This window comes from Triplophysa rosa, linkage group LG20 (genome assembly GCF_024868665.1).
Source record: "Triplophysa rosa linkage group LG20, Trosa_1v2, whole genome shotgun sequence".
NCBI classification, from domain to species: domain Eukaryota; kingdom Metazoa; phylum Chordata; class Actinopteri; order Cypriniformes; family Nemacheilidae; genus Triplophysa; species Triplophysa rosa.
In genome coordinates this window covers 8286646-8311929 of record NC_079909.1, presented here as the reverse complement: position 1 = coordinate 8311929, position 25284 = coordinate 8286646, and the positions used below count along the sequence as shown (strand labels likewise).

The following is a 25284-nucleotide window of genomic DNA, read 5'->3' as shown; positions in this document are numbered from 1 at the left end:
TCGCATTTTCGAAATAATTGGTTAGCATTGGTTTGCTAACGTTAACTGGGTTAGCTTTAAAGCTACATCAATGAGAAGTGAGCACGGTATTTTGCGGTTTTGTTTCACATTCAGACGTTTGAATTAAACTATGGCAGAATCTGTATCACACAACAAAGTGTTGTGGTGTGAAGACGAGCAGCGTGTTTGTGAAAATAAAGGTTTTTTGTCCCATTGCTATTTTTAGCAAATCAGAAGTCTTTGTGTCTATCCTCTGTTAGCATGTGTTGGCGTCCGTATTGTTTTCGTCATATCTAATCTTTGTTTTGGTGTTTAGATAACGTTTACTGTTACATTTAAACCACATGTAAAAGTAGAAAGAAAAAGATACTTCTGCGCTCATTTTAATGGTATCATCGTTGGGCCTTTTTGCTTAATTTCACATAAAGTCATACTTAAAAGTTCTCCAGTTAACAGACTGTGACTGATTTAAATTACTTATTGATTTGATATACTGCTCCAATGGTATTACTGCGTATTTTTAAAGAGTTTTGCTAAAGAGGCTTAGTTCCTGATAATCTAAAGACCTTCCTGAAACACACGTGTGTATCCTCATGGGACAGACCTGATTACTTTACAGCATCAGGGCCCAATTTTCCAGAAATCACCATCTGAACCGGTTTACACGCCTTGACAATGGCCACGTTTACATGGACGTCAGTAATCGAATTATTTGCCTTATTCTGAGTAAGATAATATTACGATTAAGGTGTTTACATGTGTTGCTTTAAGAATATACCTTTCATATTCCCGTTTTACATGTAAGATGGAGATCTGGCCGTAAATTAATGTATAATATGGAAGAAATGACCAAATAATATAGAGACATTACCAAATCTCAGCCCTGCATGTGCCCTGATTGTTTGTGTCTTTCTTGTATTCTTGCAGCAGTTCTGTGGTGTTTTGGGTCACACATTTATGGAGTTTCTGAAGGACAGCGGAGACTACTGCCAGGCTCAGCACGGCGTTTAAAGAAGTGAACGACAAGCCTCGCTACCTCATCAGAAGAGATACTTGTGTTGTAGTTTTAACGTTGGCGGGATCGGGCTTGGAGTGCGGGCATCCACAGCAGTCGGCAGGTCTGGATGGGGTAAAAAAGATCTCTTGAAGTGCACTGCCTTCGTTGGCCTTCAGTCTTCACTCGCACCAGAGGACCAGCCTTGTTTTCTAGGATTTTTGTGTTCGTTTTTCTCCTAGTTTTTGTTTTTTGTTTTTAGCTCTTAATCCCGCCTCTGGGTCATACCTCTTTTCTCCTGATTGAATCCGCCACATTTTTCTGTTACTGGAGAGAGTTTCTCCCATTTTTGGTTTGAAAAAAAATCAAAAATGGCTCGTATGAATAGACCTGCCCCAGTGGAAATCACTTACAAAAACATGAGATTCCTCATTACCCACAACCCCACGAATGCCACACTTCACAAATTCATTGAGGTGAGTGTTTGTTTAAATAGGTTAAACACAGCAAAGTAATATAATTATTTCTGCTAAAGCAGCCACCGCTCATAATGCAGTCAGTTGTAACACTATAATTACAGTAAGTGCACTTATGTTACATCACTCCTACCCATCAGGAACTGAAGAAGTATGGGGTGACCACGGTTGTTAGAGTATGTGAGGCCACGTATGATGCAAACCTGGTGGTTAAAGAGGGCATTCAAATTCTGGTGAGTCTATACATGTTAATAGTTAAGAAATTGAATGCACCTTGATGATTTATTTTCATGCTAAATTTTGCTGTACTTTTGCTTGCTCTGCAGGATTGGCCCTTTGATGATGGAGCTCCTCCCTCCAACCAGATTGTTGATGATTGGCTAAATCTTTTTAGGATTAAGTTTAGGGAGGAGCCAGGCTGCTGCATTGCTGTGCACTGTGTAGCAGGCCTTGGAAGGTAATATTACGACTTTATAGATAATTATTTTGCATTTTAAATGTAACCGTACAAACATGCAACTTTATTCATTTTGAATGCATTTAATTGTCCCCCCCATAGAGCCCCAGTACTGGTTGCTTTAGCCCTGATTGAATGTGGAATGAAATATGAGGATGCTGTTCAGTTCATACGACAGTACGTGAACTTAAAAGATTCTCTTGTACAGGCATGCTTTTGTCATAAAGGGAGATAATGTCTTTATTCTTGAAGATAAATGTTGTTTTCATTTTTCCCCAGAAAGCGCCGTGGAGCATTTAACAGCAAGCAGCTCTTCTATCTGGAAAAATATCGTCCCAAAATGCGACTTCGCTTCAAAGATTCCAACGGCCACCGCAACAACTGCTGCATCCAGTAGATGCCTACGGCTCAGCCTTTTTAAAACATGAAATCCGAATCTGTATCTAACATGAATAGTTTGTTCTCTAAATTGGTAACTGTGAAAATACTGTTACAGAAATTAAGCTTATTTTATCACAAGTCTCTCCTCCTTTTGTTGTTACTGTAGAGAATCTCTTTCGGCAAGGTTAAAGTGCGTTTTTGCTGTATTTGCTTAAAGGGCCATTGAACACATGAGCTACATGTTTGCATTAGACTTTCTAATGGTGAGCAAGTTCAGTAACACCTCTGCCAAACACGTTACGCTTGATATTGTAAATGGTTTAAAGAAATTTAAGTTGAATGCATTTTTGTTAACAATGATTTTTAGCCTATCTGTAATAAATGCCTGCCTCCAAAACGATCTAAAATAAATGCCTTATTACAGCAGAAAGACGCCACTTAGTGGAGAAGTTGTCAACGGCATTTGGAGAGGTTTCGTGATGTCTTTTGAAGAATAAAAATCAGGAAGAGAGGTGAAAATAGAATAAAATCTCTTCATATAAATATATCGAAGGTTGGGAGTACTAGTTTTTGTTGTTTATCCAAACTTTGTTTACCTATTTACTGCCATGTGAATAGTGTGATGTTTGTGTTTTGGCTTAAAACTGGAACCTCCGTGTCTGCGGTGTTTTTATGCCTTTTTATTTGATGTGCGTAACTTAATATTTCAGTACTTGATTTATGTACGGTATTTGAATATGTGTACTGTCAAATCATCTATTTATATCAATGGATATGTGCTTTAGTATAGAGAGAGATAAGTTGCAACAAGTTTGCAAAGTACAATAAAGAATGAAAGATACACTGAAGGAACACACGTGTCTTGTGGAATTTTGATTTTATCTTTTAAATAGAACTCGTGAAGCTTTTATCAAAATCTTTTATTTTCTCCTTTTTTTACAACTCCAGGTGTCACATCCAAGCCTTCTATAATAAATACTACATATAGAAAACATCTACATGTTTTTTTTTTTCTAAACGTGTTTCTCACCCGCCAATTCAATGAACAGCAAGTTTTTAAAAGTGTTTGAGAGTAAAAAAACTGATAACACAACGTCTGGAAATGATTTTTAACAGAGTTCAATATTGACAAATTTACAAAGTTCTGTTAAGGTAGCTTCACCATTATTACAGTCTTTAATGTGTAAAGCAACCAAGTCGTGACAGTACTGTATGTATATTCATTAACTTCACATGAGTAAATCATACACACCATTCAGTAAGATGTCTATTCAATAAAACCAGACCTGAGCATGTATTCTTTGCAAACTACGATTGCACTGATAATTGAACACTTGAGGCTTATTTTTTAGTTATAATAGGAATATTAGAACTATACAAAACTTTCCCAAAAGCTTTTTTGTTAAACTGGGATGAATGACTGGGAATTGATTCCTCCATTCACTCTAGTGTTTGATATACCATCAACACAGAAATCTCCTCGTAGAGGGAGTCACTCCTTGAGTCTCTCAAGTTTCCCTGTCCAGCAGTGCTGGGCTCTGATGTTCAGCTCTCTGATGGTTGTCCACTCAGACTGTCTGGTCCCTTCATGCTGGACTCCTTGGATGGTGGGCCTGCAACAGCTTGAAGGACACACTGAGATGACTCGCAGTATCCATTCACACCAGGAGTACCAGGTGGTCCGGGCACGCCTGGCATCCCATGAGGACCTACTGGTCCTCTTAGGCCATCCCGCCCATTACTGCCGTATGCTTGCTTACCCGGTTCACCTGAGAGAAGGTGGGAAACAGACCAGATGGACATAATATATAGAAATTTGAAGTGAGGTCATTGAGTTCCACCTCAGTGAACTTCAGGGCTTAACACATTTTTAATGAGGCTAACCCATTTTTAAGCACCGTTATGAAACCTAGCTCCTAGAATCTCGAATCTAAATACCCAGGTTTCATTTATTATTCCCAAATATTATGTCAAGCTCTTACCTGGAAGTCCTGGTGATCCGGGTATACCCTTGGCACCCTGAACTGTGGGTCCCCTATCTCCCCTGTCACCTTGATCACCTACATCACAGAAAATGTAAACGTTTGTATAGTTTAGTGTCCGAAATGCCCTTCAATTATGTAACTATAATTCTGTTCGATCAGCCACGGATGGAAAGCTGACATTTTGCAAATAAACAGCTTGCATGTGTGTGAGGCTGCTGTCTCTTCGTACCTTTAGGCCCTTTTCTCCCCAGAGGACCCAGTGGCCCTTTGAGACCTGGCAGACCTCTGCCCCCGGGATGCCCCGGAAAACCATTGTTTCCAGCAGGCCCTGGAGGTCCAGGGGGACCGGGAGGACCTGGTAACCCAGCGATGCCTGACTCAGGCCTTGTCAAACTGGCCGCCATCTGAGCAAGCTGAGTTTGCATAACCCTCATGCAGACGTGCTTTATTTGCTCATCTGTAGGTCCTCGTCCCTGCGAGAAAGTCATGTTGACACTATTAAAGGCATAGTTCTCCCATAAATGAGAATTTCTTCATTATTTATTCACCCTCGTGTAAAAACGATTTATAGAGTTTGGTGATATCCAATAACGGGTATAATATACTGTATGTGATAAAAGTGCTATGGCATCAAATGCCATGTTGTGATTGAGATGATTAAAAAGCGTACTGATCGTCCCTGTGCCCCAGGCAATCCATGTACACCTCGATCTCCCTGCATGCCTCTTGGTCCAGGCCCTCCAGGTAGGCCCATGGATCCAGGCTGGCCACGTGCACCCTCTGGTCCTTTATTTCCTGTTTCACCTGGCTTTCCTATCTAAACAACACAACAGATGTGCACTAATTGATTTATGAAAAGGGTCACATGGAATCACGTGGTATGCATTGAAAATCTCTGAAAATCCATTTGACTGATTAAAATATATGTTAAAGACCTCATGTGGTCTCATGTGGTAACAACATTAAATCTAATTTTAATGTTGTTTATTTGTTTATGCAGTGTTTTTAATGTTTCAAGATATATATTAAAACATTTTCATCTTATTTTGATGATTAAAGATGAGTTTTGAGGGATAAAATTATCCCCTACGGGGGTACTTTAATATTAAAATAGAGCTGAGTATAGTACACTTTTAGTGGTCGCTGACTGTATTCATGAAAAAAATGAGATGACATAGAACAAAGCTCAGAAATGTGGTTCAAGAAATCTTAAAAATAACATAACTTAATCCAGACTCACCAATCCTTTCTCTCCTGGCTCTCCTTCATCACCCTGAGAAAATAAGTGGACATGATTTATATATTACTAAAATATATAAACAATAGGCTATACTCTAATTTTGAAGACTGATGACAATTCAAGCAAAATGGTTAATTTGCTTAAAGGGATAGTTCACTTCCAAAATGAAAATTATGTCATTATTTACATGTCATTTCAAACCTGTATGACTTTCTTTTTTCTGCAGAACATAAAAGAAGATATTCTGAAAAATGTTGGTAACAGAAAACCATTGGTCCCCATTGACTTGCATTGGTTTTGTGTCCCTACAATACAAGTCAAGTCAAGATACAAGTCAAATGGGACCAAAATGGGTTTTTGGTTACCAACATTTTTCAAAATATCTTTTTTGTGTTTTGCAGAAGAAAGAAAATCACACAGGTTTAAAATGACACACACACACACACATACAGTATATATATATATATATATATACAGTATATATATATATATTGTATATATATATTAAATATATTTCCCTGGAAATATATATATTTGCTATTTTTACTTACCAAATCTCCCTTCTCTCCTGGTGTACCCTCTTCACCAGGTGGCCCCTAAATTAACACAAAATAGACCATTTGTATAATTTGAATGAGACAAATTAAAATTTAGTTGCCATATTAAGTATATATAATGCAACTACAAATAACGTTGACCTACTTGCTCGCCTTTTGGACCAGTGAGACCAACATTACCCTAAAGAGTGATAAAAATAAAATATGTGAATATATACAGGTAAACAAAAATATATATATAAATTGATATGTCCAAAAAAAGAATATTTGGTTCAAATACATTTTGTTTCATTTTTCACACTACAAATATGAGGTAAGATCCTCAAAATATTCAAAGTATATTGCATACTCCAGAGAGAATGCTGTTTTGAACATATTTGTATGGTCTTTCATATTATAAATTAAACAAAAAAAATGTTTTTTAATCGTACCCTATCTCCTTTTTGCCCGAGTAGACCAGCAGGCCCAGGAAGACCAGGAAGGCCTGGATCTCCTTTACCTCCCTGTGGAATAAAAACACACATACACATAAATAAACAGAAATACTTCAACACTGCCTGGCCTGTGCTTGTGTCTGCCTAACAAACCACATTTGCTCTAAAAAAAACACAGTTTGCTATGAGAGGAAGGTATTAGCGGGGCACGTCTGAAGGTGTGTGCATGGATATGGATCATGATCAAGTCTGATGGCCTCAACTGGCTGCTTTCAGGAATTTCGGTAAAACAGAGAAGTCATTCAGGCCCCCTCCTGCTCTGAATATCTTCTTACCAAAGAAAATACCCTCTTCCACTAGACCTACATAACAACAGGCTATTCATTCCGCTACCAGTCAATTTCTGTACTAAGGCGAAGCAGCGCTTTTCTAAGGAGATTATGTTACAGATTAAGCACAGGAGTGAGTGTAAAGAACAAGAATCGGAGAACATCACGCTATTTCATGCATTCTGACTTCTTTACACTGTTAAACGTGCTGGCTTCTCATGCTTAACATGGTCAACTTGTTAAAAAACGAGTTGGACGTATGACGTTGTATTTTTGTGCTTGATACATTTCCCCAGCACTCCAACTTGTTTCGGAAATTTTTTTATAAGTCAGGATCCCTGTTTTGTAACAGGGATCCTATTCCATTTATTGGGCAATTCTCCCGGAAAAGCACGCCAACGGCAAGGCGAAAGAGCCCGCCCAGGCGCCAATCGATGAGCGATAGGAAGACCCGCTTATCAAAATTGCCTGCGCTGCGTCAAGATTGGCTGCGCTGTGGGCCTGCAGCTGCAGCACGTTACTCTTGCGATAGTGAGAGAAGTTGTGTGTTTGTTTGTTCACGGTGTTTCAGTGATGGATGTTATATAAACAGTGGATATAATGTTGGGTTTGGAGATCGTTTGAAACCGATTGATGGCGCGGTCCCAGCGCTACAAGATGCCGGACATGAACTGCATGGGGTAAATCAAACTTAGTCATACGTCTGTGTTTTGTTGGCAATAGGCGTGTATGTGCATAATATAAAAAACACAAAGGGATTAATGCGATTGTGTGCTCGTGCTGTAGTTCCGACCCCCCTGCCAGCCTCCAGCAGCTCGTCTTTTTCCGGAAATAATCGTACAGCTGTATCTCTCTTTTAAAAATTTGATCAAACTAAATACTCTTCGAAGATACGATGTATGCAATACTACTGTATAGGTACTCAAGATTAATATGAGATTGGCAGAAACTGCGTGTGTTACTCGATCTTTAAGGAATACTGGGTATTGGGTATGTTACAGCATGGGATGATGGGTAATACTCCACTGTGACGAAAAATCTAAACGTCCAATGGGACATGTCACAACATTGTGGGCACATGAAGTGTGTCATTGTGGACAGGGCTTTGAGAGTTTGGAGTACAATGTGGATGTCATACTCAGAATTTATGTTGAAATCCACGTTTTCCTGTAAGGGTCTTGTCTTTTACCTTTGTGTTTTACAGCATCTGTACTATATAATATTACAGGATTGGAGGCTCAAAGGTTTCTTGCAACTTACCCTCGCACCTGGCAAGCCTGCAGGCCCATCAGGACCTTTTTTTCCTCGCTCACCCTGGAGAACAAAGAGAGAGAGAAAAGATTATTGAATTGATTCTTTTGTATCTGACGCTATGTGATGTGTAGGGAAGTATACTCACTGGCCCACCTCTTGCTCCAACAGGTCCAACCTCTCCCTGCTCACCACGTTCACCCTGAAATAAACATAGGAAAATCAAACTTTTATTCGGCCTGTTTCCTGTTTCATCATGTCATCATGTTTAGTCATTCATATAGGATGTTGTAAACACTGGGACTCACAGTTTTTCCATTGTTTCCAATCAGACCTGTCACACCTGGATCACCTGTGTTTCCCTGCAGAGATCAAACAGGTTATCTTTCCTGTTAATGTGCACATAAATTAAGATTTGTAGTAATAATCAATAATGAGAAAATCTATCCAAGTTAAAGCATTAAAGTACTCCCTACTTTTTCACCCATATGGCCTTTTGCTCCTGGAATACCGGGTAAACCCTGGAAGAGATTAACATATCAATCTGAAGTGTAGAAAGAAACAATATGGATTCACAATAGAGGTCAAAGGTGATACGCACTGGGAATCCCTGAAGTCCAGCCTCACCAGGTGAGCCAACTTTCCCGGGAGGACCCTAGAAAAGCAATAGATACATACAGATAAAAATCACTTCACTGAATAATTATTTTTCTCTGCATGGATCGATTAAAGTCTTTACCTTTACTCCAGGCAGTCCAGGAATACCATCACGACCATCCACGCCAGGCAAACCCTGTGACAAAAGAGCATTTAAATTGAATACTGTACGTCTATTATGGTAATAGTGATATGTGATCAGTACAAATGTAGCAATGTTAACTTACAGTTTCACCTTTTGGTCCTGGTAAACCACTAAGACCCAGTATCCCCTGTGGTCCCTAAATAAAACATCAACCAAAATGTAATCAAATAACTAAAGCAAATGAAAAATGGATTAGAAGTGCTAAATTATGTTGATGTGAATGAATGTTACATAACTCACCTGACCTCCTTTTGGTCCAGTCTCACCTGATTTTCCTCTTTGTCCACGATCACCCTTTAAAACATCATGTGTTTATTAAAAATCATGAAATATCTTTTATTATAATTTTTATCAACTTTCCCATCCTGTTTGTCACTCTCTAAACGGTCTGTCTCCCTTAAAGGGAGAACTCACCCAAAAATGAAAATTCTGTCATGAATTGTTCACTCTCTAGTTGTTCCAAACCTGTATACATTTCTTTGCTTGGTTGAACACAGAGAAAGATATTTGTATGAATATTAGCAACTGAGATTTCTGAGACATCATTGACTATCATAGTAGAAACAATTAAAATGGTAGTCAAAGGTGCCCATGAACAGTTTGCTTTCCTTATTTTGAACCAAAAATATACAATTATTTTTCCTACTATGGTAGTCAATGATTTCCCAGAACTGTCAGTTGCTAACATTCTTCCAAATATCCTTCTCTGTGTTCAACAGAACAAAGAAATGTATACAGGTTTGGAACAACTTGAGGGTGAGCAAGTCATGACAGAATTTTTCTTTTTGGGTGAACTATCCATTTAAAGACTTGTCACCGTTCTCATGTAGTGGATGCAAACTCATCATTTTTATTCTTTTACAATTATTTGCATCCTAAATAGGATGATTAGGTGAAATAATAAAATAATACATTTTGGCACTTACAGGGGCACCCTGGACACCCTGAGGACCCAAATCGCCACCATTTCCACGAAGACCCTAACAAAAATAAAAAGAATTTAGTAACTCGATTACATATAATTGTGTTTTTTTATATAAAGACCTTTTGAGACTTACCCTATCACCTTTAGGGCCCATCATTCCTGTGATTCCTATCAGACCTGGCGAACCCTTTGATTACACAACAAACACATGTCAAGTGATGGCACAAACTCATGCCTGAAAAAATCATCTAAACCTTGTATCTCCATTTTTCATGATTTTCATTTTTACATAAATTATTGCTATTACTACCCTTCACATTTTCTGTTGGATTTGCAAAAATATGTGGTGTATATTTTATTTCCTGTAAAGTGGCAGTTTTGGAGATAGGAGCTTTCAGTCCCACAGTGACGATATGTAGTGTGTTATCTTATAGTGTATGTATCTTATTATACAAGACATTATCTGTTTTTTACAGGTAGTCCTTGTGAGCCTTGCTCTCCAGGCAGTGCTTGATCTCCTTCTTCTCCCTGTAACATAAAATATCACCATGTCCATTTAGTCGCGATTCATTCCCCTCAAACACAATAATGCTGATTAAATAATGAAAGTAATTACGTGGTGTATCAAATTAGTCACGCAAATGTTTTTGAGGCACCATTTGGTAAATCACAAGGTCACTTGCTCACTTTATACAAAAACAATGTCCGAGAAATAAACGAAAGAATCACACCAAATTTGACTTTCACCTTATGACCTTGCCGACCTGGTTCACCTGATTCACCTTTGACACCTTTGTGGCCCTAAAGACAAAACACCAAAATAAATGGAGATGGAGGACATGTGTAAGCATCCAGTTGTTGATAGAGCTTGAATAGACTGAATTCAATTGAAATATAATTTAAAATGCACCTTCATGCCCGGAAGACCGGTGTAACCAGTCAAACCAGAAGTACAGGCATTTGGACACTGAGAAACATAACAAAAACATTGATCAGTGAAAATGTTGATGCATAAAATTTTTATTTCAGCATTTTTCAGCCGATAAAAAACAAACATTAGGAAGAAAGCAATCATGATGAATGTTGATATTCAACCCAAACAAATATAATATCAAACAACAAAATATGGTTTTGCTATTCTTTTTATTAATTATTTATCTAACACCAAAAATGTGTGGCAAGGCAAATAGAAATATAGCTCAAATTCTTACCAGCTCTTTACCATCCCAGACTCCAGGAGGACCCTGTAAAGATAAGAAAACATGTTCAAGAGCTACTTAACAAAAGAAACAGACAACAAAGAACATAAAGATGTGACCATACAACTTACTCTGGGCCCAGGCAGTCCCTGTGTGCCAATAGCACCTCTTGGTCCACGACTTCCCTTCACAGCAGAACCAGAGACAAGTCTTTAAGTGATAGCAGTGGTACAAAATATATACTTTTCTCCAAGATTTTATATAGTGAATCATAAAATATCAATACATACAGGTGGACCAACTTTTCCAAGTTCTCCAGGTAATCCATCCTCTCCATCAGCACCCTACAACAGGAAATTAACAGAATTAAATTTTAACAAAATCCTTGTGTTAATAAGGAAAACTGCCATTTAAAGGTCCAGTGTAATTTTTGGATGATCTATTGACAGAAATGCAATATAATATACATAACTATGTCTTCAGAGTTGTATAAAGATCTTACATAATGAAGCGTTATGTTTTTATTACCTTAGAATGAGCTATTTCTATCTACATACACCACGGGTCCCCTTACATGGAATTCACCATGTTGTTTCTACAGAAGCCCTAAACGGACAAACTGCTCTACAGAACGTGTTTTGTAAATACGTTATCACTTCGGCAGAGGTGGGTAGAGTAGCCAAAATCTTTACTCAAGTAAAAGTACAAGTAACTAGAGAAATTGTTACTCAAGTAAAAGTAAAAGTCACTAGTTTAAAAATTACTTGAGTAAAAGTAAAAAAGTATGCAATGAAAAAACTACTCAAGTAGCTAGTTACTTAGTTACTTTGTATCTGATTATATAGGCCTACTACATAAAATTAATATTAACGCCAATATTTTAATATTACATTTTAATCAATATTTTTAATTATCATAAGCAGATATCTTTGCAATATACTAGAGAGACTAAAGAATAGACAAACACAGAAGAGACAAGCATTTCTGTACATTTCATCTAGTCCTGATGTCAATGTAGTTTACACAACTTATTTAGAATAATAGACCATGTCAAACTAAAGCATGAACTAAACTCAGAGCATTTCCTAAGATGATCTAGAACATCTGCAGTGCTCTCTTAAATGAAATACACATTTTTGAACAAAGCTCATGTTTTCTCGTGTTGTGTCACGTGTGTGTTGTGAAACGCTCTTACTTGTAAACAAACAGTAAACAGTGAACCACACGCCCATCAACAAGTTTTCTTCCTTCTGTTCTTCAAATGTATATTTCTGCAAGCCCACGTCTCTGTGTCTGACAGGTAACGCGCATGTTGCTGTGTCTGACGAACAGGTCGCGGGTGTGCGCGCATATGGCGGGCATTTATCATTGCTGGCAAACAATATGACACATTTGCAGTTTTGATTGTATAGATATAGATTAATATCCACTTCATCCAACGCTCTTTGTGTTCTGCGTGTTCTTAAGTTTCGCGCTACGAGGAGTGAGTAATCCTGCTTCAGATGATTCAGATCGTGCTGCGAACTGAACAAATCATTTGAACTGATTCATTAGCCTATTCAAATGGTTTTGCCCATTGTTCAATTAATGCTTTCAAAAGAATCGACTCAAAAGAATCGATCACTCGGGAATGCCCGTAAAAAGAGACGACAACCTTGAAATAAACAACGCGTTTTAAAAAGCATATTTTAAAATGAAGGAACGAAGGAACGTCACGCAATGTAAGTTATGTAACGAAGTAAAAGTACAGATTTTCTATTAGAAATTTACTCAAGTAAGAGTAAAAGTACACACTTTTAATTTTACTTAAAAAGTACATATTTTCCAAAATGTTACTCAAGTAAATGTAACGAAGTAAATGTAGCGCGTTACTACCCACCTCTGCACTTCGGGAAAGAAACGAAAACATGACGGCATTTTAGTTCTGTGTCAGCCATCGTAGTGCTTCGAAGGGGAGGGGTGGAGTGAGCTGTTGGTTGTAATTTGCAACCTCACCAGTAGATGTTGCTAAATTTCCTACACTGGACCTTTAAATTAATGACAAGAAATGAAAACAATGGGACACTTACGGCCTCACCGTCCTCTCCAGCACCCTGTGAACACAGTAACACATCAAAATCAGCAAAACATTAACCATAAAATCTAAAAAAGGGAACCAGGTATGTGATCTGCAAAATATTTGTCTTTATAATAAAATCATATTACTATGTAGGTATGCAATGATACATGACTGTACATGAGTGGTTGAACTAGATGGTCAATGACCTGAACTTGACCTAATAACCTACTGCTTTTTCAAAAGTAGACAAAATGTACAACCATTCTAAACAGGGAAGTCACTGTGCAAATAGAAATATTTAACAAACTCGTGAATTTCCACATGAGAGAAAACACTTATCACTCATTTATTCTATAAATGCAGATTGAAATCCTAGCATCTATATACATCTAAATACAAGAGAATATAATGTCTGAATAATTTACTTACAGGAGGTCCTCTTGGCCCAGGTTCACCAGGTTCACCCTAATAAACAATAAACATCACAGTAAACTTAATTAATAAACCAATTAAACATACCAAATACAATATTTTTTGAATGGAGCTAAAAAAATAGTTGAATTATTTCAGGGAAGCATCAGTCATAAAGTATAGACATTCACAAAAAGAGTGTAGTGTTTTAAAATGAAACTAATTATTGTGTGAAAACGTACTTTTTGTCCAGGAGGACCCAGAGGACCAGCTTCACCACGTGGACCGGTCAAACCCTTCGAAACAAAGGCATCAATGATTTATATGACTAGCTTTATATAAGCTTCTTAATTCAACGCAGAAGTTTGGAGGTCAGTGATGATTTCTGTTAGTAGGAAATTGTTGTATTGTTTGTTCTGTTAAATACAAAATAAGATATTTTTGAACAATTTAGGAAAGTAAACATTTCTGGGACACCTTTAACAATCATTTTAATATGGTAGTCAATGATGTCCCAGAAATGTCAGTTGCTAACATTCTTCCAAATATCTTTCTTTGTGTTCAACTGAACAAATAAATTTATACAGATTTGGAACAACTTGGGGGGGGCAATAATTTGAGTTAGAATTTTACATTAAAGGAGTATCCCCCTTTAATGATTAATATATTGCATTAAATGTTTTTTTCATGAAATTAACAAAAATATGTGTATAGACCCTGACAAAAAATACCAATTACCTGACCAAGCCCCTCACTAACAAACTAGAGTAACAAATTCCGCCCACATCTCCTCTTATATAGACCACAGCAGACACAACATTTCATCACATGGACACATGACACCCCTCTCAAAAATGAAACCTATTCATAAAAACATATATTATATGTTTGGATATTTTAAATCTAAAGAACCTTTTTAATACACTCCTCTCGATAGTCTGCATATGATATCTTTGCTGTCTTTCTGATATCGTTGCTGTCTTTCTGAAACCTTGTATGTCCAAATTCTCTGTTTTTCAGGAAATGGAAAAAACCCTGTAGGCTACTTTTTAAATGATTGCATACTGTGTTGTCAAAGTTAACAAGCACGTTTTAATACTTTTCATTGGTTAGATATTTGCAAAACCCAGCGACAAACATAAAGGGTGACTAATTATAATGATTCACAGCAAAAAAATAAAAATCACAAAATATGGAGATACAAGGTTTCAGAAGGACAGCAGCGTTATGTATCTACAATATATGACTGGCATTTAATCAATTTATTTAAATACAATGATTATATTTAATTTAGGAACAAATTAATCAATGTTTACTGTGTACTGTGTGGTTGGATCTGGACACATCCTTTATGCATGTAGTGTATACATGCATGTAGGTATGAATGATTTAAATGTGCCAGTCTGAGGGGGAGGTGGTCTTCCTCACCTCTCTTCAGTTTTCAGCATAGCACTCAGCACCAGCACAAGGGCCACAAAGAAGCTGCTGTACCTTAGTTTAATGTGCACTCCCATCAGCAGCAGTACATAGTTCAGCTCCTGTAGCTCCACACTCACACAAAAGGACCTCTGTCTCCATCAGGAAGCCTGTAAGGGACTCTCTCTTCCCTCTTTTAGGCTTTTTTTATCCATGAGTTAATTTTTGCCTTTTTTCACCCAGACCTCTCCCGTACGAACTACATTCACAGTCTCTGATGTTGGAAGAGTTACTTAAACTGATTTAATCTTGTTTACCAGACCCTTAAACAAGTAAAGATCAAGACTCACGTCTGCTCCTGGTTTTCCTGGAAGGCCATTTAATCCGTCTTTGCCATTGTCCCCATCAAGGCCCTGGTGAACACATTAATCTGATTAATCGATTGTAAAATATAATTACCGATATATGCTGGTATGCAAAACATTGGTTCTGAAAAAGACAAGTACTTACAGGGGGACCGTTTGGGCCAGGACCAGGTCCTCTCTCGCCCTGAATGTCATATAAAATAATACATACATTTTAAGGTGACATTAAAGTACCTTGAGTACAAAACAAGCATACATGTTTATTTTGATGCTACTGTAAAGTCAATAAACTGTGAGGGGATTATAAAAACGAAAATAACAAGACTCACATCAATGCCGTCAACGCCAGGAAACCCAGAAACCCCTGGAGGTCCAGGTGGCCCTCTCGGTCCAGCTGGCCCCCTCTAAAAAACAGGCACACACACAAGAACTTAAATCATCCCTGAATTAATTCTGAAATCCACATGGCTTAGTCTGCATAGTTCTTAGAACAAAGAGGTTATTGTCTGATGCGCTGAAAGAAGTAAGTCTGATGCTCTGGTTAGAGAGGCATCCCAATAGATCTTTTCTGGTCCTGTGAAAATGATAACAGCTGTAACACCTGGACCAATTTATTGTTAATACATTTCATATTTATAGAAGTGTTCTTGGACTCAAATAACAGCGTAGGCAAATATTGTTCAATAATAACAAAAAACATCTAGTGCCGTTCTAAAATAATCCATGTACCATTCCCACATCAAAACATACAGACCCTGTGATTTTTATATATTACAACATAGAAGTTTTAAGGACCACAGTAACTCAATGCACTACTCAAAACACAATCATCTGCCAAAGAAATAATCTTGTCCTACCTGTGCAGAGGTGATGAGGACTAACTGCAGTAAAATCCCCAGCAGGGATGCGCGTACAGTCCCGGCGTGCGTCATGCTCACCCCGATGACTTGGATGAGGCAAAACGGTCCTTTTTAGGAGATTTGTTGGGGTTCACGGGTTTTCTGACAAAATCCCCTAACCAGACCTCCACACCATGTACCAGTCCTCGAGGTAGTATTAAAAGGCATGTTTATTCATGAGACGCGCTGGAAACTGGAAAGTGATTTGATGGGAGGATAAAGTTGGAGCAAAGTAGGCGTGGCTCAGGTTCTTGTGGGTACCGCTTGTTAACAACGCATTTCTCATCAAAGTGAATAAATTGTATATTAAGTAGTTAAGTATAATAATAAAATAAAATCTAATATAACAGTTTTTTCAGGTTTTTACGTGATTTATTTTGCAATGCGCTCATGGTATCTATAACCGTGCTAACCAGTTTTGGTCAAAATCCCATTACGACGATTACTAAATATTTGTTACATAAAGGTAATTATTTACTTACACTGTTTAATGAAAACTATCGTTTACCATAGTCCATTTTTGTTAAGCTCCACTTTAACTTCTATTTTACTGGAGTTCATATGATTTTAGTCTGTAGAAGGTTTCCCATACACCAGAGGGCGCTATAACCCGTTATGGACGCGCTGTCTTACTCGTCATTCTTTTGTATTTTGAAAACGAAACCGCCGCCGTTGTCCTGACACTGAAGACAACAATCAAATCTGGCCGTTTTACAGGTGAGATAAACAGATCAATAACTGGTTTTTAAAGTTCTTAGATATTGCTGCCTTTTTATATGCTTCCAAAACAATACTCACGTATACACATTCAAAACTGCGCGGAAAGATGTTGTCTCAACAGCGGGTTTTAACACAGCAAATAACGTTTTCTATTGAGAACAAAATATTATGCGATTGTTATCTGACAGTCATAAATAATAATCATGTGTTATTGTTTATCCAGAAATGGATCATCTCGACTTTTCAGAAGAGGAGATCCAGCAGCAGTTGGCTGCACTTGGATACAATAATATTCCCAAACAAAGACTGCGGGAGTTCAAGCGAGGTGTGTGTGTTCTCCTATTGTCATGTTTTTAACGCATACCATTGGAATTTTCTTTTACCTTTTTCATTTATGTAAGTTTACCTAGAGATAAAGCTATCATGTTATGAACCTCCACTAGATTTAGATCACCTCATTCGTCATGAAAAGTCAAAGAGTCACAGCTCGAGCGAGTGGAGCTCTCCTCCTGACAGCAGATCTGGAAAAAGTCCCCCTGCACTAGTCAAAGAGAAAGGTGAGTAGTCAGTCCTGCTTTATGTGATGTAAGTCATAGCATTTCTTGACATATGTTCTTTTGTGTTTCTGTCATAGTTCATTTGAACAACATTGGCCCCAGCCGGAACTATGCTCTCTTCAACACCAGTTCAGCGGGACAACATCACGATGTATGTGTTTCAAAACACTTTAAACATTATGAACACTATTGGTTGTAGGCTATGTCTTTTTTCTCTTTTCCCCATCTAGATTTTCACCTCCACATTTAATGAGGAAGATATAAGAGATACAAATCATTACTATGACTCATATTCAAGGCACTCAATAGCTCACAGACCTGCCCGGCCCTCCACAGCACCCAACAGACTTGAGACTGAGGAAAGACCTTCTGAAATCTTTTACTCAGTCTCAGATGCCAGTCATACCACAAGTCCTGAGAGGGAAAACTGGGCTCAGAAGAGACCAATGGTGAAAAGAAAAGTGCTAAGGTGGTAACTCATAACAAAATGTGTTTTTCTGATGTTATATCATCTCTGCCCATCACGTGGATTAAAAATAATTCTTTGTTCATTTAGAAAATATCAAGGCCAGTCTCATGTCTGTGATGAGTCCACACACAGTGAAGATTCTGGTAAGTCCAGATGATATGCGTTGTGATTCTTTTACCTTGCAATAAAACCTCCCACACACCAGGTGCCGCCATTGGCCTCATAAACCCATATAGGTTCTTCAGAGTAATCTTCTTAGTTACGTTCCCCCTCCTTTCCAGCCATCTGCTTTGACTCTGAAGCTTAGTTCATGTTCTTACTTCAAGGATGTATAAAGGTTTTGACAGCCGTTTGGAAAATGAAAATGAGGATGATAAGGGATCCCTGTCATCCTCGTTCTGGACAGATGAGGAGAGTGAGAAGGAAGACAGGAAATGTTTTGAGAAAGACAACAAAAAGATTGTGAGAGAGCTTGGAAAAGATAGCAAGACTGAGGAGGAACATTTTGTAATGACATGTGGCGATAAAGAAGAGATGAAGGAAACGCTTGAGGGAAACATGCTGGAAAAGGACAACTGCATGCAGGCTGAGACAAATCCTAAGGCTGATGGATATGAAAGCGAAGAGGAGAGAGAATTGTTCATTGATGAAGATGAAAAAGATAAAAGCACAGAGAAAACAAGAACAGAGACAGAGGAGGAGAATGAAGAGGAGGTAGAAGGTGAAAAGAGTGAAGAGGAAAGCAAAGAAGAGAACACAGAAACCGAGAATGAAGAGGAAAAAGGGAAAGCGAAAGAAAGTGAAGAGGAACAAAGTGATGAAAATAAGAGTGAATATGAAGAAGAGGAAAGCGAAGAAAAGGACACTGGAACAGAAAGTGAAGAAGAAAATGAGGAAGCTCAAGAAGGAAAAGAAAGCAAAGAGGAAGAAAGTGAAGATAAAATAAAAAATATGAGTGAATATGAAGAAGAGGACTTTGGAACAGAGAGTGAAGAGGAAAGTGATGAAGCGCTAGGAGGAAGAAAGAGTAAAAAGAATGAAAAAAGAGAAGCAAAAAGTAGTAATTACAAGGAAGATAATAGTGAAGAAGAGGACAAGGGGACACAGAATAAGGTCGAAGAGATTGATTTAAGTGAAACGAAGAGGAAAATGTTTAAAGAATCGGAAGAGAATGGGGAGTATATGAGTGAGGATGATAGAAAAGAGAAGAGTGAGTGCTTTGTCAGTGAAGAGACCACAGAGAATGAAAAGAGAAAAGCTCAAAATGATGATTCAGAAAGTGAAGAGAGTGAGTCTTCAAAAGAATGCTTAAATAGTGAGGAAAAGTGTACAGATTCATTGAGTGAGGGAGAGTGGAGTGAAGAAGAGAGAGAAAGTGATGAAAAGAGAGAGAGTCACAGTATAGAAATTAGTGAGGAGAACAGTGATTTTCCAGAGCAAGAATATAAAGACAAGGATGAGGGCAGGGGTGAAGAAAGAGATAATAAAACTTGTGCATCAGAAGATGGCAGAGTTGTGAAGAAAAATAGTGAAGACAAAAGTACAGAGAACTCCGAGATCAACAAAGAGTACGAGAGTAAACCTAACAGTGATGAAGAAATGAGTAAGCAAGAGAGACAAACGGACGAAGAAGAGGAAAGTGAATGTTTGATAAAAGAGAGTACTGAGGAAGAGAATGAGAAGAGGATTAATTGTAGAGGAGATAAAAACAATGAAGAGGATAACATGGAATGTTCTGTAAATGACAGAGAGATTTATTTTGTCCCTGAAATAAGAAATGAAGAAAAAGGAGAATATTGCATCAGTGAGAGCAGTGAGGAGGATCTCATTGAGAGATGGCCTGTAAAATATGAACCTGAGACTGGGGTGGAAGAGAAGAAACAGTGGATCATGATGATGGATGATGATGCCATTGACAGACGGACAGCGGAACAATGCACCTCAGTTGCAGAAACAAAAGACGTTCCTGAAGGAGTAAGCGAGGACGGAGATGATAGAGAATGTTCTTTTGATGAAGCATATGCTTGTGATATTACCACTGTTAGTCCGAGCGTTATTGAGGGGCGGGAGGGCTGTCATCAAAACCAAAAGTCATGCATAAGTGATGATCAAGAGCATGATGAAGATGAACAGGAAAAACAACAGAAGGAAACTAAAGAGGTTGAGAAAGAAATTTCTGAGGATTTTCACGCCATGGGTCTGGGCAGCCCTGCAGCAAGCATATTAACGTCTGGTTATGGAACGTACAGACCAGACTCGTCTAATGATGGAGAGGAGGTAGATTATAGAGATGACTGTACTCTGGCTGGATTAGAAAAAGAGAATGATGCACAGGATTATGACGATGCCCACGGTCCAATGTGGGTTAAAAACAATCCATCCCTGGAGACATCTAAATCTGAAGTTCCTGCTGAGTTTTCAGAGAGACATGCTCCGGTAACTGATAGCGGGCGAGATGTAACCATGCACGATATCGATCAAAGCCTTGAGGAGTCTGAAGTCTCAGATTCTCAACCCAACCAGAGTCCAACTGAATGTGACAACATCAGTTCCCAAAATGTGTGTTTTGATGATATTTGGGAGGTGGCAGCTCTGAGAGGAAATGTTGACCATCCGTTGAATATAAGAGACAGGAGAAGCAAGGGTGAGAGGAGATCAAAAGAGAAGCAATATGCTGATGGACATGACAATGATGACAACAGGAGGAAGGAGAAGAGAATCAAAACATATAATGGCTACTTTGGTGTGTTACACTAGTTTAAAAGTGATATGCTTGTTTTGTAGTTTCAGAAGTAACGCAGAAAAGTGGAGGGGTGAATTTATTATAATACCTATTTATGCAATACAGTAATATTTGGTAGATGATTTTGCTTCTGTGCTTCTACTGCATTTTTTCTTTTCCATTTTAGTGCTGTGAACATTACATTTACGTTTATGTACTATTTAGATTACTCTTAAAGGGATACTTCACCCAAAAATGAAAATTCTGTCATCATTTACTCACCTTCGAGTTGTTCCAAATCTGTAAAAATTTCTTTGTTCTGATGAACACAGAGAAAGATATTTGGAAGAATTCTTATAACTCAAAATTTATAATTCAAAATATCTTCTTTTGTGTTCAACAGAACAAAAAAATGCTAAAGTAATTTTTCCTACTATGGGAGTCAATGGGGGGCAAGAACTGTTTGGTTATAAGCATTCTTACAAATATCTTTGTGTTCATCAGAACAAAGAAATTTAAGTGAGTAAATTATGACAGAATTTTCGTTTTTGGGTGAAGTATCCTTTTAACGTGTTCTAAACATGAACATGGCTTTATATTTATATAGTTGAAGTTTTAATTAACTCCATGTTTGTTTGTTTATTGAATTTAGTGTATTAACATAAACGTGTTGTAGGTACAGTTTCTGAGCTGGAGGAACGTCTGGACCACATGCAGATCGGTGCACCTCGTGTGCCGTACGATTCTGAGAGTGAAGAAGCAGAAAACTATAGCGACAGATCAAGTTCTGCCACAGATGAAGCCCCAAGTGCCTTCCAAGACTACATTAAGGGCATGGTCAGTATACAAAGAAACATTCCGTACAATAATAAGCTTGTGTGGCTCATGCTCACAGCATTTTGTGCCGTTTTAAAATTGTTTATCGCTGTCACAGACAAGATCGCACAGTGAGAGTGATATCCGACCTCGTCCCAAATCATGTAAGCTATGTTTTGTTGTTTTTGATTGATCACTTTTTATGACAAAGGTATTGTATATTTCTTAACCATAACTATTTTTCTGTTTCTGCGAGTTATTATAGTCATAAGTCAGGTATATGTATTTACTTTACGCAAGTTGTTTTTCTCCTTTTAGTTATACGGCCAGTCTTTGATCATCCTCACACCAGGAACTGGAAGAAATCTGATCCAGTCGCAAAGTAATACCTAATTCTTTGTTAAAAATAAAACCATTGAGCACCACAGATTAATCAATGTGAACTTTGGTTTCTCTCAGATATTTCCAGTATAAGCAAGAATGGGAGATGTTTAAACCTCCAGGAGAGAAGAGTAGGAAGGAGCTGCACTGGGCTATCAGGGTATCTGCGTTCCTGTGAATTTTATTACTCATGTTACAGTTCTAGATTGAACTTTTGACACACATTGATGTTTCTATTCATAAGAATGATTAAAGTGTTTAAGGACAGATTCTTTAATCAAGATTAGGTTACTAAAATTGTTGTTTTTATCTATAGGAACGACTTCTTCATCAGCCTCCACCAGTAAGCATTAAACCACTATATTTTTCTATTAAGTGCTATTACCTGCTTGACACGATGTCCAGATCTGACCATTCTGTTGTCATTTCAGCCGAGGCCACAGAAGACATACATCCCCAACAATTATGTAGTTCCAACAGAAAAGAAGCGATCTGCCCTCCGATGGGAGATCCGACACGATTTAGCACATGGCATTATTCCAAAAAAACCTCCTACCCCTGACATAGAGGATGTTTCACTAATGCCGTTCACATTTTAATGTTTATCATATTATTTGTGCTATTATTTATTTCTTTAAAATTAACATTTGTTACTGTGTGTGGTATGTGTGAAATGAGACATCTGGATCATTGTTTCAATGAAATAAACATTTTTAATACATTTGAAAAAGGTCTGTGTGTTGTTTACGGCAGGTCACTGTAAGGCAGTTTAAAAGGATAGAGGGGAGAGTAACGCACATCATGCCAAAGAAGCTTATTTTCTAGAAATTTTACAGTCTCCAGTGTGAGAACAAGACTCTCGTGTTTTAGCATGCTGTGGACGTTTAGACCTGTAAAATAAAAAACAGTATTTTTATTCTCAAAGATCATGTTTGCCTTCACAAGTAAGCTTTAATACAAAATTCACTTTCATCTGCCTGTCTTTGATCACCGTTAATTAAAACGGCAGTTCTTAACACATTGATCTACTCTCTATTTACATTTATGGTGAAGCTTACCTATGGCTGGAATGACATTCACTGTCTTCAAATTTTCAGTGGCTTTAAGAACGTTCTGAGGAAATTCGTCACCTCTGAAACGCATGTAAAAAATGTCAAAACAAATGGGCGACAATGGGATAAACATCTACTCTTGCAAACTTACACATCAACAATGAGAACAGAGTCCCCCCACTGTCTGTGTTTGATTAGGTCCAGTAGGTAGGCAGGGTCCGGAGTGGGAATCTCCAACGAGTCCACAATATGAAGGTAATCCTGGGGAAACGATGGTGATTTTAATGTTAAGATTCAATTGTAAAACTAAACAATTTACATCTAAACAAAAAGTTTAGATGAAACCCACTCACCTGTGCCAGCTTGGAAGTCAGGGCAATTTTCAAACCTTGAACTCGCACTTTCATGGGTAACATGTAATAATAGCTGGTTGGTCCACGTGGACCATGGGCTACTCCTCCTGAATTGGCAAGGAGCATTTGTTCAGTAATTCAGTAGGTCCAATATTAAATTATTGTAAGTGTACATGTTAAAAAATGTTTTTGACCAAAAGGCAAAAGTTATGTAACACATGTAATGTGACTAGTAATGGAAAAGAGCAGATAGCAAGATAAAAGTAAATTGATTGATTTTCCTACACCCATGTCCCCGATGATGATGTATTTAAAGATGTATGAGTAGTTGTAAGATGCCGTTGCCATCGCTGCTCTGTATCTCACCTCCCCTCCATTGTGGAGCACGAATGCTTCCTTGGCGTGCCCGACCACTTCCTTTCTGTTTCCATGGTTTCCTGCCGCCACCACTGACCTCAGCTCTAGACTTGACCTTTGCATGGCTCTGCATATAACAAAAGGCATTTAAAGAACAAACCATTTTAACAATTATCAAAATGAACATTTTCTGAAAACATATTTCACACTAGAAAGCACAAAACGCATCTCAGAGCTGACAAACAAGCACTCACTATTCTTTTGAAATTTCGTTGCCAGACCTCAACAGCATGAAGAATGTCCAACCTAGTAACCAGAGCAAAAGTACCATGTATTAACTTGTAAAAGTACTCCTATGCACGTGTAAATAACATGAATCACAGATCTGTGTTTAAATATGACATTCAGTACAGTACGAGTTACCTGACAGGTACAGAGAAGACATCAGGGTGGAGGTCAACCACACCAAGGGGTTCACCGTCACAACTGTTTAAAGAATGAAGCCATGTCTGAGAGGGTGCCAGGTGAGCTGGAATGTCAGCCTCACATCTGCGCAGCAAAGGGTGTTCAGAGCCGGATGGAGGAGGCCTTTCTGAAACGAAAGATCATTTCACATTTAACACATTGTACATGCATTGGAAAACTACATTACAAGGTGAATGGATCTAGGATAGAGAAAAGCATAAGTAGCTGATGTTTTTTTTTATTTAGTTGGTTATTTTTTACTATTAAATTGTGCAATAAGCCTTTAAAATCTTTTCCATTTGACAGTGGTGTGAAATTAGCTTTATTGTACCAGCAATTTTTAGTACTTGGGGTCTATTGAGTAGAGGATGGGTTAAACTGTTTTCACTTTACAGCCAGAACAAGGCATAATTACATTTTAACAAGAATTTTTAAAGAAAGAAAGCCGAGCTTACTTTCTCGCGGGACTCCGATGAGATTTGAAGGAAGTCGCAGATTTGACGGAAGTGCGCTCTCCCCAGAGACAGAAGAGATGAACTGGTTTAAGAAATGAATAACCAGTTTAAGACAAAAATAATAACCACGATAACTCGAGAGTTGTGCACTTGCATTATGAACATCACTCCAATGAAATCGTTTTTCATTGGCCAATACATCGGTTGTAATGTTACTGGCTATAGCTAAATAAATATAAATACAACATAAACATGTTCAGTGATTATTAAAATGAAAAGGAAACAAAGGTCCTGCAAATTATTTAGCTTACTTACTCTTTTAACAACAGTTCTCCCACATATCGCCAACGTGGCACGAAACATGATGGGGGCTAAATAAAGTAAATAAGTGTACTAATCTTTCCTTCTCGCATGTTTGGTTTAACAGCTTGCTGACAGAAGGTCGCTGACGGTATGCGCGAACATCCGTCCACCACATATGACGTCAGATGGGCGTTTGGCTCTTGAATAATACGTTTTTGCACGTCAACTTTCGGTCATATAATGCAGGTTTTAAACCTTAGTTCATAATATTCATAACTAAAACAGAATGTATTTTGAAAACGTGGGCAAAAACGCAACTATATAACGTAGTTATGAGTGGAACTCTTTCTGTAATAACATATTTTAAGCCTATTTTCAGGGAGTTTTCATGTAACGTTAGTTAGTACCTTGTACAAAGTATGGTATATGGTACGGTACAAAGTACATTGTGCAT

The 25284-nt window shown here is 37.9% G+C and overlaps 4 protein-coding genes across 5 annotated transcripts; 2 read left to right on the top strand and 2 right to left on the bottom strand.

Moving 5' to 3' along the window:
* The first annotated feature begins 1012 nt into the window (after positions 1 to 1012).
* ptp4a1 (protein tyrosine phosphatase 4A1) lies at positions 1013 to 3160 on the top strand. Its single transcript, XM_057362378.1, has 5 exons — positions 1013 to 1470; positions 1611 to 1703; positions 1797 to 1927; positions 2030 to 2104; positions 2207 to 3160. Exons 1-5 carry the CDS (start codon positions 1366 to 1368, stop codon positions 2322 to 2324), a joined length of 522 nt encoding a protein of 173 aa, XP_057218361.1. The 5' UTR covers positions 1013 to 1365; the 3' UTR covers positions 2325 to 3160.
* A 124-nt stretch (positions 3161 to 3284) lies between these two features.
* Positions 3285 to 16349, bottom strand: col9a1a (collagen, type IX, alpha 1a). Its single transcript, XM_057362377.1, has 31 exons — positions 16139 to 16349; positions 15611 to 15685; positions 15427 to 15465; positions 15267 to 15329; positions 13743 to 13796; positions 13519 to 13554; positions 13100 to 13123; positions 11321 to 11374; positions 11162 to 11215; positions 11043 to 11075; positions 10742 to 10798; positions 10579 to 10632; positions 10306 to 10359; positions 9965 to 10018; positions 9833 to 9886; positions 9147 to 9200; positions 8989 to 9042; positions 8844 to 8897; positions 8706 to 8759; positions 8581 to 8625; positions 8413 to 8466; positions 8253 to 8306; positions 8114 to 8167; positions 6522 to 6593; positions 6236 to 6271; positions 6085 to 6129; positions 5534 to 5566; positions 4964 to 5110; positions 4523 to 4766; positions 4291 to 4368; positions 3285 to 4077 (listed from the first exon to the last, which is right to left on the bottom strand). The coding sequence occupies exons 1-31, from the start codon at positions 16211 to 16213 to the stop codon at positions 3854 to 3856; spliced, it is 2082 nt and encodes a 693-aa protein (XP_057218360.1). The 5' UTR covers positions 16214 to 16349; the 3' UTR covers positions 3285 to 3853.
* A 475-nt stretch (positions 16350 to 16824) lies between these two features.
* Positions 16825 to 22565, top strand: hyls1 (HYLS1 centriolar and ciliogenesis associated). Of its 2 annotated transcripts, XM_057362564.1 has the most exons (12): positions 16825 to 16897; positions 17124 to 17225; positions 17344 to 17457; positions 17535 to 17608; positions 17688 to 17926; positions 18014 to 18069; positions 21325 to 21485; positions 21583 to 21628; positions 21783 to 21846; positions 21924 to 22005; positions 22162 to 22188; positions 22277 to 22565. In XM_057362564.1, exons 2-12 carry the CDS (start codon positions 17126 to 17128, stop codon positions 22442 to 22444), a joined length of 1131 nt encoding a protein of 376 aa, XP_057218547.1. In that variant the 5' UTR covers positions 16825 to 16897; positions 17124 to 17125; the 3' UTR covers positions 22445 to 22565. The 2 variants fall into 2 exon arrangements, with proteins under 2 accessions (XP_057218547.1, XP_057218546.1); XM_057362563.1 differs by lacking the exons at positions 16825 to 16897; positions 17124 to 17225; positions 17344 to 17457; ... (1 more) ...; positions 17688 to 17926; positions 18014 to 18069 and adding an exon at positions 18078 to 20669.
* On the bottom strand, positions 22536 to 25004 carry mrpl4 (mitochondrial ribosomal protein L4). Its single transcript, XM_057362570.1, has 9 exons — positions 24843 to 25004; positions 24528 to 24609; positions 24031 to 24199; positions 23862 to 23913; positions 23617 to 23734; positions 23251 to 23357; positions 23049 to 23158; positions 22904 to 22977; positions 22536 to 22735 (listed from the first exon to the last, which is right to left on the bottom strand). The coding sequence occupies exons 1-9, from the start codon at positions 24888 to 24890 to the stop codon at positions 22590 to 22592; spliced, it is 906 nt and encodes a 301-aa protein (XP_057218553.1). The 5' UTR covers positions 24891 to 25004; the 3' UTR covers positions 22536 to 22589.
* Between the last annotated feature and the right edge of the window lie 280 nt (positions 25005 to 25284).